Genomic DNA, 18,041 nt, shown 5'->3' on the forward strand with positions numbered 1-18,041 from the left:
CGACTCAGGGCTGGATCCCACAACTGTGAGATCATGACTGGGCAGAAATCGAAAGCTTGATGCTCAACTGACTAGGCCACCCAGGTGCCCCAGAACTTCCTTACTTTCTGGCAAGATGTTTCAAGTTACCTTACAGATTTCTCTCCCTTCAAGGAGTCCTTGCTACTTTAATTGGAGGGTATTAGAAACCAAAGCTGGGTTCTAGGTGTGCTTGTTGCTGCTAAAGCATCATTGCTGCTGGATGTCTCTTACAAAGAAATTTTAAAATTTAAGTTCATTCTGTACTATGTTGGGGTAAAATCTGTGTTTTTAAGAGTTGCAGCTATTATTTTACAGTCTAGTATTAATTACAGTTTAGCTTCTTAGGTCTGTGGCCTGCACAAAAATTGTTTGACAGGTAATGGATTTTTTAAAACATTCATTTTTGAGAGAGAGAGACAGAGTGTGAGCAGGGGAGAGTCAGAAAGAGAGGGAGACACAGAATCTGAAGCAGGCTCCAGACTGCTGACAGCTTGAATGCTAATGCATTTCTAATGGCTGTGTTAGGCTAGTGTGTCATTAGCTACTGTCCCCCAAAGTCTAGTTATGACAGTTTGGAACTGAACGTTAGTTTATCTTTGTTATTTTAAACAATTTTTTAAATATTTATTTTTGAGATAGTGCAAGGAGGGGAGGGGTGGAGAGGGGGGTGGGACAGAGGATCTGAAGTAGGCTCTGCACTGACAGCAGAGAGCCCACAAACCATGAGATCATGACCTGAGCTGAAGTCAGACTCTTTTTTTTTTTTTTTTTAATATTTTAATTTATTTCTAGGAGAGAGAGAGAGACAGCGCGAGCAGGGGAGGGTCAGAGAGAGAGGGAGTCACAGACTGAAACAGGCTCCAGGCTCTGAGCTGGCAGTCAGCACAGATCCCGACGCGGGGCCCGAACCCACGAACCGTGAGATCATGACCTAAGCGAAAGTCGGACGCTTAACCGACTAAGCCACCCAGGCGCCCCTGAAGTCAGACTCTTAATTGATTGAGCCACCCAGGAGCCCCAAATATCAGTTTATTTTTAATTAAAAATTTTTACCTGATCAGCTATATTTTACTCATTCTGCTTCTCCCTTCTCACCCCTACCCTGTAGTTTTCTTCCTCCTTGTACACCTAATACAGCAAAATGTTGGAATTGTTTTGATGCTAAGATGATAGCAGTCTAACTGTTAGGGTTTTTTTTTTTTTATGAATATAATTGTCAAATTGGCTTATATACAACACCCAGTGCTCATCCCAACAAGTGCCCTCCTCAATGCCCATCACCAATTTCCCCCTCTCCCCCAACCCCCCATCCACCATGTTTGCTCTCTGTATTTAAGTCTCCTGTGGTTTGCCTCCCTCCCTCTCTGTTTGTAACTATTTTTTCCCCTTCCCTTCCCATATGGGCTTCTGTTAAGTTTCTCAAGATCCATATGAGTGAAAATGTATGATATCTGTCCTTCTCTGACTTATTTCACTTAGCAGAATACCTTCTAGTTCCATCCACGTTGCTGCAAATGGCATGATTTCATTCTTTATGATTGCCAAGTAGTATTCCATTGTATATATAAACCACATTTTCTTTATCCTTTCATCAGTTGATGGACATTTAGGCTCTTTCCATAATTTGGCTATTGTTGAAAGTGCTACTATAAACAACGGGGTACACATATATTCATCAGCATTCCTGTATCCCTTGGGTAAACTCCTAGCATTGGTATTGCTGGGTCATAGGGTAGTTTTATTTTTAATTTTTTTGAGGAAAAACACACTGTTTTCCAGAGTGGCTGCACCAGTTTGCATTCCCACGAACAGTGCAAGAGGGTTCCCGTTTCTCCACATCTTCATCTCTAGCTGTTAAGTTTTGTACATTGCCACTTAACATGTGGTTCAGAAGATAGATGCTGATGAAATAGTTTGAATACTTGCTTGTCATAGTTCAAACATCCCCAGGTTTATCTGTAAAACTAGAGCATTGCTACTGCTTCAGACCATGTAACTAGTCTGAGCTAGGCATCATATTATTACTATAAGCTTAAATGAAGCCTTGATATGAACTATATGCTAATGAACTTGATATTCTTCATGGACAAGATTCTAGAATGGATTACTAAGAGGATGCTTCCACAAAACTATGAAATATAAGTGTTACAAAGGACAAGGAATTTTTCAACTTTGCAACAATTTTAATGGGATAGCTGTGTTTCCCCACAGCAGCTTTATGAACAAGATAAACAAATGGGGCAGCATGCCAGTAAATGAAGTTGGCTTGTGAAGATTTTAGTAACTATAGCCAAATACCAAAGATTCACGTGTCACTGATAATTGGGAGGACTCAAGGAGTGGGCTTAAGCACTTCAGTACATTTACCTATCTCTTCACCAATGGGAAGAGACTGTAGAACATGATGGGCAATTCTGAAAATCATCAGCTTCTGCTGAAAACATTCAAAAGGGATTGTTAGTTTTTCCTCAATGGAAATAAGATTTGTCTTTGCAGAATAGGAATTGACCTCTAGTAAGGATCAAAATCATCTACATTAACTCAAGAATAGGAGAAGCATAGTATATAATACATGTGTGTAAAAAAGGCTAAAGGTTTAAGTTCAACTAGACAGCAGTCTAATTGAATAAATGTCAAAATGCTGAAGACAGCATTACAAAGGAATATTGTACCAAGAGCCAGGATGGTAAGATTTCTGTTGTACTGTGAGCGAGGCAGATACCACCTGGGAAAGTGTTCATTTTGCAAGTGCTCAGTCTGCACTGATTCCGTGTTTATCATGGATCAGACATTGTATTAAGCACTGTTAATACGACACTAAGACATGGGCCCTGTTCTCAAGCATGTGGTCCGGCACAAACAGGCTGCGTAATATAGCTGCAAGCACAGCACAGGCTCTTAAAGCAGAGTACAATTTAGCACAGATTGTCAGAGGCCAGGGAAGGCTTTCTTGAGAATATGACATCTAAAAAGAGTTTGGAAGGGTTAGGATTTAGCCAAGGACAAGAAACGCTGGGAAGAAATGCTTTGCCCATTAGGAACCATTGAAGAGATTTAAAAAGTTTGCCCCAAGAAGCTAGGATATATAGTTTTGAATATCGGAATATATGATGAAGGATTACATTTTTTGTGGCTCCCGAGGAAGACAAATGAAAGCAAGTTTCAGTTCAGTATGTGAAAATTAATTTATTTAGTGAAACCTTATAGTAAAGCACCCCAAGGTAATGCAAATTCAGTAAATTGATTGGTAATTGGCTATCTCACAGTAGGACCACATGTTCATTTCATTGACCCACAACATGATTCTACCTTTTTTTTTATAGGATTGTTTTAGATCCCACTCATACACTAAAACCCAGCCATAATGCTACATCAGTAAGAGCTGTCAAAATGAGAGGCTGCATTGGGAAATGAGAAACTTTATCACAATATACTGTCAAGTGCAGGCTGGATGATAATTTATTGGGAATGCTGTGGAAGTGATGGTTAAATTTAGGTTATAGATACTCTCCAAGGTACCTTCCGCCTCTGAGATCCTGCAGCCCTCAAAAGAGATTATTTGTGGGCCGCCTGGGTGGCTTAGTCGGTTAAGCGTCCGACTTTCGCTTAGGTCATGATCTCGCGGTTCGTGGGTTCAAGCCCCGCGTCGGGCTCTGTGCTGACTGCCAGCTCAGAGCCTGGAGCCTATTTCCGAGTCTGTGACTCCCTCTCTCTCTGACCCTCCCCTGCTCACACTGTCTCTCTCTCTCTCTCTCCTAGAAATAAATAAAAAATATTAAAAAAATTATTTGAAAGTTTCACGAATATGGGCAGTGACAATGAACAAATATATGAATTAGGGTTTTATTCACACTACATAGTTTATGTTTCTTATTAAATCTGGCAGAACTCCTCAGTTGACAGGAAATGTATCACTGTGCAAATGTACTTTTTTTAAACTTATGGTTACAAATACTCTTAAAACAAAGCAAAGCTTCAACCTTGAAACTTGTTTCCAGCCCAAGCTAGTATTCTAAGGCTACACATCCGGCTTCTTCCCTCTATCAATTATTTACTGTAACAATCATGGGAAATTGTTTGTATTGCTGCTGGAAACAGAGAACGGTGCTAGCAACATGTATGAATCCTTCCAACTTTTCAGCAGCCTATAATGCAGCAGAAAGCAAAGGCACAGCAAGCTTGCCACTCATTGTGCATAAAAAATGTGGACCCAGGGCGCCTGGGTGGCTTAGTCGGTTAAGCGTCCGACTTTCGCTTAGGTCATGATCTCGTGGTTCGTGGGTTCGAGCCCCGCGTCGGGCTCTGTGCTGACTGCCAGCTCAGAGCCTGGAGCCTGTTTCAGTCTGTGACTCCCTCTCTCTCTGACCCTCCCCTGCTCACACTGTCTCTCTCTTTCTCTCTCCTAGAAATAAATAAAAATATTAAAAAAAAAAATGTGGACCCAGGAGCTAGTCTTCCAGGAGGGAGACCAACTCAGGGCCCACTCAGAGCTCAGCCGGTAGCCTGCTGGATGGAATGCGAGAATGCCTGGAGGGTAAAGAAAGGGACACTGAAATTTGCGCTGCAACAAGATATTTACATAAAGGGAAATAAGTCAAAGGAGAATTAACAGCTCTGTTTTTATTATGGAAACCAGGTGACTACTGCTGGGGAATGTATATCCATAAATATAACATGATATATTTCATTTTTAACAAGTTATATACACACTGATGGATAGAAAAGGAAATGAAAAGACTATGAATTGACTCTGACATTCTAAGTACTTATTATTTTCTTTTGCCTTTTTTCCCTCTGTAACGAATTACTTCTATAATAACAGAACATCTTAAAAATTAGTCTCAGCAATAAAACTATAAACAGATTAAAAATTTCTATGGCAACATTTTCTTCTCTGATTCTTTGGAATTCAAGTTACTAATTTTATCAAATATTTTTGAGCCAAATATACATTAAAAAGCAGATTACATATATGTATTCCATTTTAAAATGTTGACCAAAAAACCCAAAATCAAAAAACCCTGAGGTAAGGTGGCATTAAAAAATTGAAACTATTTATTAGGACAGAAAAAACTTTACCATAATTACTACCACCGGAATTATAAAGTAAATGAATACATACATGCTTCAATAGCTTAATAGCAGTGATTTGTCATTAAAGTCTTAATGTTCAATAACACGTTTAATTTAACAATCTTTGGAAAGACAATGTTACAAAGTTGTCTTCAGGCACTACACATTAACCTGAAAATAATGTAACATTTTGTCAACTACACTCAAAAACAAACAAAAGAACACACTGTTAGGTCACTGTTAGCACTGAAGAGAAGGACAAAGACCTCAAGTTCTTTATCACATCATCACACACACAGCACATTATACTAATCACAACAGTCATATACATGTGATCTTCAAATTTGAGTTTGGAAGTCGGATCACTCATCAAGGTCAAATTCTATTTTATTGCACAATTTCCAGTTTGGCAATTTTGAACTACGCTGTAAAACTAAACAAAAGTACAAATCCTTAGGAAAAATGTACTTTTTTCAAGAAAAATAAAGTTGGGTCAAAGCAGTTGCTAGAGTTCTGTTCAAACCTACCGTAACCTGTCAAAACATTTTCCTTTAAAAAACACCTTTAAAAAAATGTGAACACTGCAAAAAAATTGTCATTTTTGTTCTACTCAATTCTTTATGAAGAAGTTTATGAAGAAAATGTGGAAGGAATGAAGAAAATATCTACAAATAAAGGATAAACATGAACACTGGCTAATGCCACCAGGGAGGATATCCCTCACACTGTAGATAAAAAGGACAGGAACCTATTGGTGGTCTGAGAATATTAAGTCTCACAACATCAAAAAGAGCTGGGTCCACGAGCTGTCCAGAATAGCCTGTTTGAAGGCAGTGTCTACATCAGCAAAAGAATCCCTCTAACATTCTTCTATATGTTTCTATTCTCTTCCCACCAGTCATCTATCAGACTTTGCCACTATCGGGGAACATTCAACTGACAAAAGCCAACACTGGTCATCAACATTAACAATAGCAGACTGATGCTTCCTCTGCCAATGTCACATTTTCCAAAAATAAAAATGTGCATAGAAGTCTCAATGCAAAAGGCTAACTGTATATATGCTTTGCCTGTAATCTTATAAGTACAGTATTTTCATGAAAAAAGTTGTCTAGTAACATAAATTGCTTCTGCATCAGTTCCACAAACAAGGCAAGGACCTAAAACATCCAAACTGTTCACAGATAAAGTCCTGCTGGGAAGCAAGCTTGTGATTTCAATACGGTCTTTTGCAGGATCAGTGCTCAGCCAGGAGCTTATAAGAGACTGGTGAACATTAGCCTGGTTAGTAATGCTGTGAGACAAAAAAGTACTATTTCTTCCTCCTGCAAGAAAAAAAGAGAGAAGGGGAAAACATCTTTCAAGACTAATTTTATATTAGTCAACATCTGAAATTCTACTGATTTTTTTAAAAAATAGTTTATCAAGTTGGTTTCCATACAACACCCAGTGCTCATCCCCACAAGTACCCTTCTCCATGCCCATTACCCCCATCCCTCCTCTACTGATATTTTTAAAAGGCTATGATTTAAACTTAATTCTCAGAATAACAGGGTAATAAATCCATTATCACACATGACCTTTTTCAAAAAAAAATTTTTTTTAATGTTTAAATTTGAGGTGGGGGTAGAGAGAGAGAGAGAGAGACAGAGCATGGTGGGGGAGGGGCAGAGAGAGAGAGGGAGACACAGAATCTGAAACAGGCTCCAGGCTCTGAGCTGGCAGCACAGAGCTGGACGTGGGGCTGGAATCCATCAACTGTGAGATCATGAACTGCGCCGAAGTCAGACACCCAACTGACTGAGCCACCCAGGTGCCCCATCACACATCACCATTTTTTACCAAATGCACATTCAGTAATATTAACTATTCAAATTTCCGTGGTAACTATGGATATCAAATTTGAAGTCTTTAAGCAAGGCAGATTTTGACCATCTTTCTGTTGATTCTTTAATGGAAAGTCTCAGAAATATAGCATGAAGACCCCTGGCTATGTGAAGTTAGCCAGCTTATGGCATTTGGAGTCGTCAGCAGTACAGCAGTAAGCAGCTGACAGATTTCAAGCGCGGATACTAGAATTTACCCTGAGGCTAAAGAATGGAAACATTCTGTCATCTTTTAATGTTAAAAATCTGAGAATTTCTAATATGGTATTTAAAACTATAGCAAAGCTACACACGAGAATCTTCATTAAACCTTTTACCTTGGTTAAATAGTGAGGATTTTTCAGGTACATCTGTGGAGGCATCCCAATGCCAGAGGGATCCATCTTCAGAACAAGTAAATAGATGATCTGGGTTGGATGGGTGAAAGTGAACTTCCCACACTAAAAAATAAGAACCAAGAAGCTAATTCCTATGCAGATTAGTTGAACAAACTTTAAGACCCTGTCTCTATGCATCATCTTCCATTAACTCCACCATATACCTTCAACCCCAGGTCTGTGATAAAAATCAAAGACTTCAGAATTAAGGAAAAGACACAATATAATTCTCCAAATGGCTGTAACACGTAGATAGGATAAAGAAGCCAAGTAAATCTACTTGTGTATTGGGACAGCAAATGAATGAGAGAGAGAGTGCCTGCACACACACGTCAGGGAGGGACAGAGAGTAAGGAAGACAGAGAATCCCAAGCAGGCTCCTCACTGTCAGTGCAGAGACCGATGTGGGTCTTGATCCCACAAACCTAGAGATCACGACCTGAGCTAAAATCGTGAGTCACCCAGGTGCCCCAACCTATTACATCTTTTTATGGAAAAGTGTGACAAAGGGATAATTCTAAAAATATTTTTAAATTAAGTCCTCTTAGTTTTAATTCCTGTGTCATTAACATATGAAGGTTATATATAATTGGAAAAACTGAGAGAAAAGACCATAAAAGTAATATACAAATGAATTTCAACTTTGCTTCATGTCAGGACTCTGGATACTTCTGATAAATATCACAGAAATAGCAACTAGCTCGTAACCAACTAAAACCTAGAAATGTTCCCAGAATCTGGACTCTGTTTCAGATGGAGGGCTATTAAGAAGTCAATTTGGGACTTAGGACCCCTCAAGTTCTAAACTTTAAGGGAACCTCCTGTGTCAACAGACAAATGGGAGCCAAGGACTGGCTAGGACGCCTCAGGAAATGATCTGCCATGTGCAGATACAACAGGCAGTCTGAACAAGAGTCCTGTGACTCTGGGTTAGAAGCTGAAAGAGGCAGCACCGAAGGTGCCCAGGGCATAGCATATGAAATATTATATGGCACGTGCTTGCAACCTGGCAATTTTCACTCTGACAGTTACCACAATTAAGCTTTATGCCACAAAACATAAAAAGCTCACCTTCTTCAGGAGAACATGTTCTGGGCAAATCCCTATGTAAAATATATTCATGCTGTTTCATTAAAACAGAGTGTAACAAAACCGCCTGTAGAGCCAGAAGCAGACTGTCCAAACCTAGATTCTTAGATATTTATTTTCAAAACAGAAAACAAACTTCTATACTAAAACATCATATTTCATTTCTAGTCAAGAGTCAGGATGAATCAAAACAATACATCAATCTGCTACATTTGTGTGTATTGCTTAGCAATGCAGGCTGGCAGTTAAAAAAAAGGGGCTCGAAGAAGAGATCTGAAAGTCTATCATTCTACTACCACTGGCTTGGTCAACATCAGATTCTGTAAGGATATACCCTATTTCTTTTTATTCCTGGGCATGGTTATAATTAGAAGAGGCAAAAATAATTCTATCCTTTTATTTGCTTCTTAAATATAATCTTAAAAGTCATTTATCTTTCCAAGGTAATAATGTAATACTCAAACTGAGAAGTTGTAATACTGGTGTGTTTGTTTGTTTGTTTGTACTTTTATTCAAGTAGGGCTGAATATAAACTCTTTTAAGTCAGAATTTAAAACTATAACCCAGTCATGATACTAAAGATGGTGATAAAATGAAAAATTTCTATCCAGTCAAAAAATCCCCACCAAAATCAAAAGATGAACAAAAAAAGGACAAGATCCTCTATCTACTGCTCTTAGTAAGAAACAAAAAAGGCACAACAATTGAAGAACACACAGATTAGCAAATATGAATAACATCAGCCTGCATTTACGTGGGAAAGAGGCATCCTCTCATACTGAGTATGGTGATGTAAACTGGTATTATCTTTATGTGTAACAGTTTGATAATATGTATCACAGCTTTAAAATTATGCAAACGTTTTGGGTCATCAATTATACCTTTAAAGAATTATCCGAAGAAAATAAGGGCGTAAAGATGAACATATAAGAGTAATCACTGATTTTGGATATAATAATGAAATCATACGTTGAAGGACCTAAATGTCAAATGAAAAGGGATTATTATACACTTAACCGATACAGCCAAAAGCTACAACATAAAATGATCCTATGTACCGTTACAGGAAGCTGCTGACGATCCTCTGTAGCAGCACCCAATAAAACCTGGCGCACCCCCACAGCACTTACTTTCGGCTTCGTGAGCCTTCAGCAGAGACACAGGCATAGTGCCTTGTCTAACGTCCCAAACGCTCAGCATTCCGTCCTGGCCACCGGTAGCTACCACATGCTGCTGGCTGGGATGCCTATCAACACAGTGGAGGGGGACTCGGTCACCAGTCCTTTTGTGGGAGAGAGATACAATGACATTAAACATGCTGTCAAGTAGACTTTATCTTTGCATAATCCATGAAACATATTTCCCTCTAGTAACTAACAACTCTGTGGCCTGAGCTATTGGTTGAACTTAAATCATGTCAAAAAATTGAGGGCATGATGGGGCGCCTGAGAGGCTCAGTCGGTTAAGCGGCCGACTTCGACTCAGGTCATGATCTCATGGCTTGTGGGTTCGAGCCCTGTGTCAGGCCGTGGGGTGACTGCTCAGAACCTGGAGCCTGTTTCGGATTCTGTGTCTCCCTCTCTCTCTGGCCCTCCCCTGCTCACGCTGTCTCTCCCTCTCTCTCTCAGAAATAAATAAAAAACATTTAAAAAAATTGAGTGCATTAAATATGTTTCCAAATATTAGAAATCGGGGAGGGAATTAAACGTCAAAGTTATTCATTCTCTCTACAATCTGGAGACATAAGGAGCAAGATTATCTGATGGGAAGATGTGCAAACATATTTTCATTTCTTGGCATTTTAAAAACATTATGTATCAACTGAACAGCATAGTGTTTACTTCCACCTTATTTAATAGTTTGTTTATACAATTACTTTTTCAGTTTGACACACTGTATATTCTTTTTAAAAAAATTTTTAAATGAAAAATTCCTTTTATTTTTTTTCAGACATTTATTTTTTTAATATAATTTATTGTCAAATTGGCTAACGTGTGTACAGTGTGCTCTTGGCTTTAGGGGTAGATTCCCACGGTTCATAACTTACATATAACACCCACTACTCATCTCAACAAGTGCCCTCCTCAGTGCCCATCATCCATTTTCCCCTCCCTCACCATCAACCCTCAGTTTGTTCTCTGTATTTAAGAATCTCTTATGGTTTGCCTATTCTTTTTTTTTTTTTTTTTAATGTTTATTTATTTTTGAGGGAGAGACAGAGAATGAGTCGGGTAGGGACAGAGAGAGAGGGAGACACAGAATCTCAAACAGGCTCCAGGCTCTGAGCTGTCACCATGATCTGCAAGATGGTGACCTGAGCCAAAGTCAGATCCTTAACCGACTGAGCCACCCAGGCGCCCTAACACGTTCTATATTCTTATTAGAGAAAATTGCACACATAGAGGATTTTTGCTCAGAAAAACATATCTTGATTACATATTTTTTATAGCTACTATCAGTAGCATCAATTGTTAAGCAAAACTAAATTCTCCATTAAATAATATAAACTTCTGAATCAACACAACAAATATTTACTAAATGCAGCACAGGAGTCTCAAGCCCATCAAATTATTCTTGCGTTATTAAATTTAATCAGGGATCATTCTCTTCAAATGCAATTAAATACAATATGGTTTAAAGTCAGTTGCAATGGGGTGCATCGGTGGCTCAGTTGGTTAAGTGTCCAACTTCAGCTCAGGTCATGATCTCGTGGTTTGTGAGTTTGGGCCCCATGTCGGGTTCTGTGCTGACAGCTCGGAGCCTGGAGCCTGCTGAGGATTTTGTGTGTGTGTCTCTCTCTCTGCCTCACCCCTGCTCATGCTCAGTCTCTCTACCTCAAAAACAAATAAACATTAAAAAAAATTTAAAGTCAGTTGCTAGAAACAATCAAACATTAATTTTGTAGTACACTAATTAAATTACAAATGAAAACTTACAGTGATAGTATCTGAGAGGGCTCATTTCCTTGTTTTCTGAAATCCCATATTTTTAATTGCCCAATTGAATTTACTGTAAGAATCTCAGGAGTTCGAAGGAAGGTTACAGCATGGAGTGTACTGCTATCTGCGTTGTCTACAAAGTAAGAAAACAGTAGTGTCTGTTAATAAGTCCTGTTTTTCCAGGAAAATCTTAAACTCCTATTAACTAAAATATTACAAATTTAATTTCTGTAGAAAAATGCACAGTAATATATACATTAAAACAGACTCTCCTTTGATAGAAAAATGATATCACTAATAGAATATCTGTTTTCCAAATAAAGGGCTGAGTTTTGACATATTTCTCTATTCCACTTAAGATTGTTACCCTCCATTGCTGAGATAGATGTTCAAGTTCTTTTTTATCCAATTTTATACTTCCCACTAGGGCTTCACCCAGCGCCTCCAAACCTCAGTGCTTCCTATAGAGCTCATTCTGAACCTGTATCATCTGGCTGACTCATCTCAATTCTATTCATCTTTAGGGGAACCTGGATGGCCCAGTTGGTGGAGCATGTAACTCTTGATCTCAAGGTTGTAGCTTGAGCCCCATATGTTGGGTGTAGAGGTTACTTAAAAATAAAATCTTAAAAAAAAAAAAAAAATCAATTCATCTTTTTCCTCATCAACTCTCTGTTCCATGAAGTCCTTCCAGACTGGCATACCAGTCCTTCTCCATTTCCTAGAGTGTTTAAGTTTGTATCACATAGTTTAGCACATGCTGAGAAATTTTTGTTTTATGACACTCCTCCAAACTCCAGGCAATGGTCCTTAACAGTTAAATAAGTATACTTCAGAACTCAAAACAACACAAAAAAACGGTTTCGTGGACTCGGTCCACAGAGGTTCTGATTCAGGTCTAGGGTGGTGGGTTGTTGAAACTCTCATCAAAGTCTGTGTGAAACATGGTTGAGAAGTACTATACTAGAATCATCCTTCTAGAGCATGACAGGGAGTAGAACACCCTCTTGCTCAAAAAGTCTCAATGGCTCTCTAGTTGTCCACCTAACAAGATGTAACCTCTGCAGCTGCGCATTAGACCTCACAGCCCGGCCCCAAGTCACATTTCTTGCTTTATCGTCACCTCTCATACAGAAGTATTTGAAGTCGGGCTAACTACACTTTTTGTCATTTTCTCAATGGACTTATCCTGTCCCCACGTTATTCTCTTTGGTGTGCCATCTTTCAGTATTATTTCTGGCTTAGAATCTAGTTTAAATTAATTGTCACTCGCTCACTTCATTATTTAATAATCCCCTCTAGCCAGCCAAAAAGCAAAACTAATACAGTTTCTTTTTCCTTTGTAGTCACTCATTCATACATGCCTTATCAACATATTGTCTTGTCAAGAGCTCTTACTTTGTATATCTTTAATGTCCTTCAAGCCCCTAGCATTGTTTACTTAGCACATGGCAGTGCTTAACATACCATGTGATAACAAAAGAAATAGGATTTTTCTTACCGATGGTTCTCACAGCCTCCTTGTGATCAGCTCTGAAGAGATTTATTCGACCATCTTCTCCAACTGTGACAATTTCTGGGTTGTCACACACAACACCCGTGCACGGGGCGCTGCTACGGGAAGGACTGCCCGGACCTGTGTGGTAGTGAGCTGTGGTCCACTGCTGGCTGACTGACAGGGTCTAGGTGTCAGAAGAGAGAATATGATTAATCAAAGTAACACCCTGAATAAACACTATTTTAAAATTCTGTCTCACACATAGGCTTCTAGAAACAGAGTAACTTTCTCCTTTGTGTTTCTGAGTAGTACAGCCTAGAAACTACTTTCATCAGAGCTCTGTGTACACTGGGTTAGATTAAAAAAGAACACTCCTCGATAATACACTAGAACTGGGATTATGAGTAACTTGTTCTGCAGGCGTTCCACAAGACAAGCAAACATTTCTAATAAATTTTAACTTGATAAACGAGTGATGTCTTGCAATACGAGCAGTACGTGATGTCGAATGTCCCAGGACCACAACTAAGTCCATGGTTCTTCTCTCTCTTTTTTCTTGCGTGCGCAGGATTGTGGGTGATCGTTTCCCATGCTCAAATGTTCAGTCTCAGGCCATGGTGTTTGGCAGAAATCAGTGATTCCTCAGGACACTGGAAGGTGCCCAGAACTGGCACTACTGTATTTTTTGTCACTTCAAAGCACCTATGGACAGTCCTTTGCTTTTCCAGACAACAGTAAGCTTAGGAATGCTTTGCTTCATTCTAGGTTATTGGATTGGTTCCTTGTTAAAGTTGCACGAAAAGAGGGGCACCTGAGTGGCTCAGTCGGTTAAGCATCTGACTTTGGCTCAGGTCATGATCTCACCGTTTGTGGGTTTGAGCCCCGCATCGGGCTCTATGCTGACAGCTAGCTCAGAGCCTAGAGCCTGTCTTCAGATTCTGTGTCTCCCTCTCTCTCTGAGCCTCCCCTGCTCAAGCTCTTTCTCTCTCTCTCTCAGAAATAAAAAAAACATTAAAAAAATTTTTTTAAAAAGTTGCACAAAAAGAAAAAGATTCCATTGAGCCAAGAGACAGCAGTGATTCTGTTAGTGATAGTAAAGACGTCCTACACAGTAACCCTCCTCGTTCTTGTCTCCCTCACACCAGCCACCAAGGTTTTCAAACAAAGGTAAGTGCAGGTTAATTTTTTTTTATATTTGTATTTGCTTTCTTATTTTGTATTATATCACAGTATTGTAATCAGTTTTTTTTTTTTTAATGTTTTATTTATTTCTAGGAGAGAGAGAGAGACAGCGTGAGCAGGGGAGGGTCAGAGAGAGAGGGAGTCATAGACTGAAACAGGCTCCAGGCTCTGAGCTGGCAGTCAGCACAGAGCCCGACACGGGGCTCGAACCCACGAACCGCGAGATCATGACCTAAGCAAAAGTCGGACGCTTAACCGACTAAGCCACCCAGGCGTAATCAGTTTTACATGAGTATTTTTGGATCGTGGAATACATCATCTGTGTTTCCATTATTTCTTATGGGGAAATCTGCTTTGATTTTAAGTGCTTTGGATTACAAGTATGTTTCTGGAATGAATTATGCTCACAAACCAAGGTTTTACTGTATCTCAAATATCTCAAATTTAAGAAATGGTTTTTAGTTCTATAATTCTTTTAAAGATTTTATTTTTTTAAGTAATCTCTATACCTAATGTGGGGCTCGAACTTACACTCCCAAGGTCAAAAGTCGCACACTCCATAGACTGAGTCCACCGGACACCCCAAACAGTTACGTGTTTGAGAACAACTCTAAGTTCTTAAGGGAATTAGCTGACATCTAAGAAATAAATCTCTATAGCATTTTATAAATGACCTCATTAAGAAAACTACTTTAAAAGATCTGGGTCTTATATTTACTAAGCATGCCTATTTGGAAAATAACCTTTATTAACCTGAAAACCTAAACAAACACTCTCTTCCAGCAACTTAAAACTGTTACTAGAGGGTGGCTGGGTGGCTCAGTCAGTTAAGCGGCTGACTTCAGCTCAGGTTATGATCTCGCAGTTCATCAGTTCAAGCCCCGTGTCAGGCTCTGGGCTGACAGCTTGGAGCCTGGAGCCTGTTTTGGATTCTGTGTCTTCCTCTCTCTCTGCCCTCTCCTGCTCACGCTCTGTCTCTCAAAAATAAATAAACATTTAAAAAAATTAAAAACAAAACAAAAAACACTGTTACTAGATATGGAGCTATTTTATTTCTTATTTATTTATTTATTTTAAAGTTTATTTATTTTTAGAGAGAGACAGAAGGCAAGCGGGGTAGGGGCAGAGAGAAAGAGAGAGAGAGAGGGAGGAGAGAATCCCAAGCAGGCTTCATGCTGTCAGTAAGAGTCCAGCGCGGGGCTCCAACCCACAAACCAAGATCATGACCTGAGCTAAAACCAAGAGTCGGATGCTTAACGAGCTGAACCATCCAGGCGCCCTCACATGGGACTATTTTAAAGGACTGCCCTACCATTATGCTCTGAGGGTCAGCATTCACATTTTTAATATACAAGAAAGGCATTGAAAAAAACGTCAAGTTTTCATATAGTCTCTCCTCTTCCAATTAAAACCTAGGTTTATCCACAGAGCCAAAGTAGCTGTTCCTGTTCTAATGATACTTGAGCTAGAAAATGCTCTTTCTTTCTTTGAAAGATCAGAATAGCAACTTAAAAGAGAAAATTAGAGGAAAGTTACTTGCCAGGACACTATACTGACAGGTCAGAACAAACAGAATTTAAGAGATAACCAATTTCAATGGAAGCTCACACAAACCTGGTTCTAGACTTAATCTACTAAATCCCAGGTAATATGATACCTCCCCACTCCATATTTTGAGAGTATGAAACTTATATGTGTCATTAATAAATACAGTCCTGGTTAGGTCTTTCTAAAAATAATTAAAATACAAATTCAATTTTCAAGCAAAAATTCTTTACCTGGTTATTAGGATGGTGAAGGAAAACTGTTACACATCCTGTTGATGAAGCAGCAACAATTCTTTCCTGGTCAAAAAACTAAATAGAAAATTCCTGCCCGTTACCGATTCAGAGATATTGATAAGGAGGAAGCCCATTTGATGAACTCAATTACTAACATAACAATTTTAAAATGCAAAGAGCCTATAAGTGCTAAGCAAATAAAATATGATGATGGGTAAGTCAAAACCACTATTCAAATAAAAGGATTTTCATTAAGAATAACAATTTTTCCACCTAAACTCCTTTACCTATAACTGATTTAATTTTGGACTACAACCAAATAGGTTTAGAAAATAATCATTCTCAGAATTAGGCAGCTTTCTATAGAAGATTCCTATAGATCAGGATTTGGAAACTTAATAATTCCATTTCCACTAATTTACTGGCTTTGAGACATTGGCCAAGGTTCGTTCTCTAAGCCTTGGTACACCTTTAAAATGGAAGACCTAATTTCCACTTAGAGGATTGTTATAAGAATTCAAAAAGCAAAAATCATACAAAATGCCTTACACAGTATTTGTCACATAGTGACACAGAACTTGATTCACAAACATGATGAAAATTGTATTAGACTTACGTAAAGTTCCCAAAATAATGTTTGGCACATAGTAAATGGCCAACTAATCAATCAATCAAACAAGCAAATCAGGATTTAAATAGAAAAAAACAGACTGAATCTGCATCCCTTTCCCCAGTTCTGATTCTGCCATTGATTAGGTGGCTATATAATGTTAACAAATCATAACCGACAGAGAGAACCCAGTTTCCTGTAAACCCGGAATGAAACTAGACAAACTTTAAGGTCCTTTAGATCTCTAATTACTCTCAGGTTTTTAAAAGTTAGCTTTTCGGTATCACACAGACTTACTTGTAAATCCATTACATCACCGTGGTGTTTGATATCACACAATAGCTGATGTTCTCCTTCAAACCCTCCATCAGAATCAACGTTCCCAAAATCTCCAATAGACCACAGCGAAACATAATTTTCCTGTAAAGCAGAAAGTTTTCTCTTGAGATGAAATAAACGTCAAACTGTCGAAAATTAAAATTTGTAGTGTCTTCAAGCAACCCTGCTTTTTAAAAGCATCTCAGACAAACGGTGAGGTGACAGTTTAAAACACCACGAGATTCGAGGCTCGGGCACATCATCGATGGCTGAGGTACCGGACAATCGAGCCTGAGACACGAACTCGGGGGACAGAGAGGGCGAGAAAAGCTAGCAGGCGAGAGAGTTCGCGCGCTGACCGCCGGCGGCGCGGTTCGGAACTTCCTGCCCGGGAATGGAGGTACCTCATTGTCCCAAGAGCCCGTAGCGAAGGTCTCCGCGGTCTGCAGGCTCCCCGGGGGTACCGGTCGCCACCGGGTTTTGCTGATTTTCTGAGATACAAACTTAGCATAAATCTCCTCCATGCCAAAAGCAACCACCACAGGTACAGCAAGAAGCACCGCGCGCGCCGCTCAGCCCCGCCCCTTCCCGCGGAGTCCTGATTGGACCGGACGTTACCTCACGGACGGTGGCTGCGCAGAGCCAATTCTCATCCAGCGGAGTGAGGTACCGCCAAACCCCAAGTGGGAGGAAATTGGAGCGCCCTTCCTCATCAACATGGCTTTTCACAGAGTCTGCAAAATCAGTATAGGAACACTGAAACAGTGCGTTTGTGCAATCATTGTCCAATATAAAGCAAATTTAAGAGCAAAAACAAAACAAAATCAATGCAAGAGAAACCACCTAGTAGCCAGTAAGTACTATGTTTGACATTCCAGCACCCACACAAAAGATTGAAAATCCTTAAATTCTCTTGAAATTAAGAACATGATTGTACAAACTTACTCTAAACCTCTTTCTCGTAGTCCCTCAAACAGATACTTTGCTTCAAAGTTGTTAATACCCACTGTCGGAGATTGGAGTTGGAATTCTAAAAACTCCAATTCTAGTTTGTTTGTTTTTTTTTAATGTTTTATTTCTAGGAGAGAGAGAGAGACAGCATGAGCAGGGGAGCATCAGAGAGAGAGAGGGAGTCACAGACTCTGAAACAGGCTCCAGGCTCTGAGCTGGCAGTCAGCACAGAGCCCGACGCGGGGCTTGAACCCACGAACCGCGAGATCATGACCTAAGCAAAAGTCGGATGCTTAACCGACTAAGCCACCCAGGC

At 39.5% G+C, this 18,041-nt stretch overlaps 1 protein-coding gene across 1 annotated transcript; it reads right to left on the reverse strand.

The window, feature by feature from the left end:
• Positions 1–4,621: 4,621 nt before the first annotated feature.
• On the reverse strand, positions 4,622–17,349 carry NUP43 (nucleoporin 43). Its single transcript, XM_039240977.1, has 8 exons — positions 17,179–17,349; positions 16,754–16,876; positions 15,844–15,921; positions 12,887–13,067; positions 11,383–11,518; positions 9,577–9,728; positions 7,298–7,420; positions 4,622–6,419 (listed from the first exon to the last, which is right to left on the reverse strand). Exons 1-8 carry the CDS (start codon positions 17,296–17,298, stop codon positions 6,190–6,192), a joined length of 1,143 nt encoding a protein of 380 aa, XP_039096908.1. The 5' UTR covers positions 17,299–17,349; the 3' UTR covers positions 4,622–6,189.
• Positions 17,350–18,041: the final 692 nt, after the last annotated feature.

The sequence above is a fragment of the Hyaena hyaena genome, unplaced genomic scaffold, assembly GCF_003009895.1.
Source record: "Hyaena hyaena isolate Hyena2069 unplaced genomic scaffold, ASM300989v1 scaffold_184, whole genome shotgun sequence".
Lineage (NCBI taxonomy): Eukaryota > Metazoa > Chordata > Mammalia > Carnivora > Hyaenidae > Hyaena > Hyaena hyaena.

What these genes read in the sequence shown, in the direction of transcription:
- NUP43 (XM_039240977.1), bottom strand. Translation starts at nt 17,298, where the DNA reads ATGGAGGAGATTTATGCTAAGTTTGTATCTCAGAAAATCAGCAAAACC. An exon ending in GTGATGTAATGGATTTACAA is followed by an intron (nt 15,922 to 16,753) that starts GTAAGTCTGTGT and finishes TTTTCTATTTAG; the next exon opens with TTTTTTGACCAGGAAAGAAT. An exon ending in GAAGGCTCACGAAGCCGAAA is followed by an intron (nt 7,421 to 9,576) that starts GTAAGTGCTGTG and finishes CTTATTTTTTAG; the next exon opens with TGTGGGAAGTTCACTTTCAC.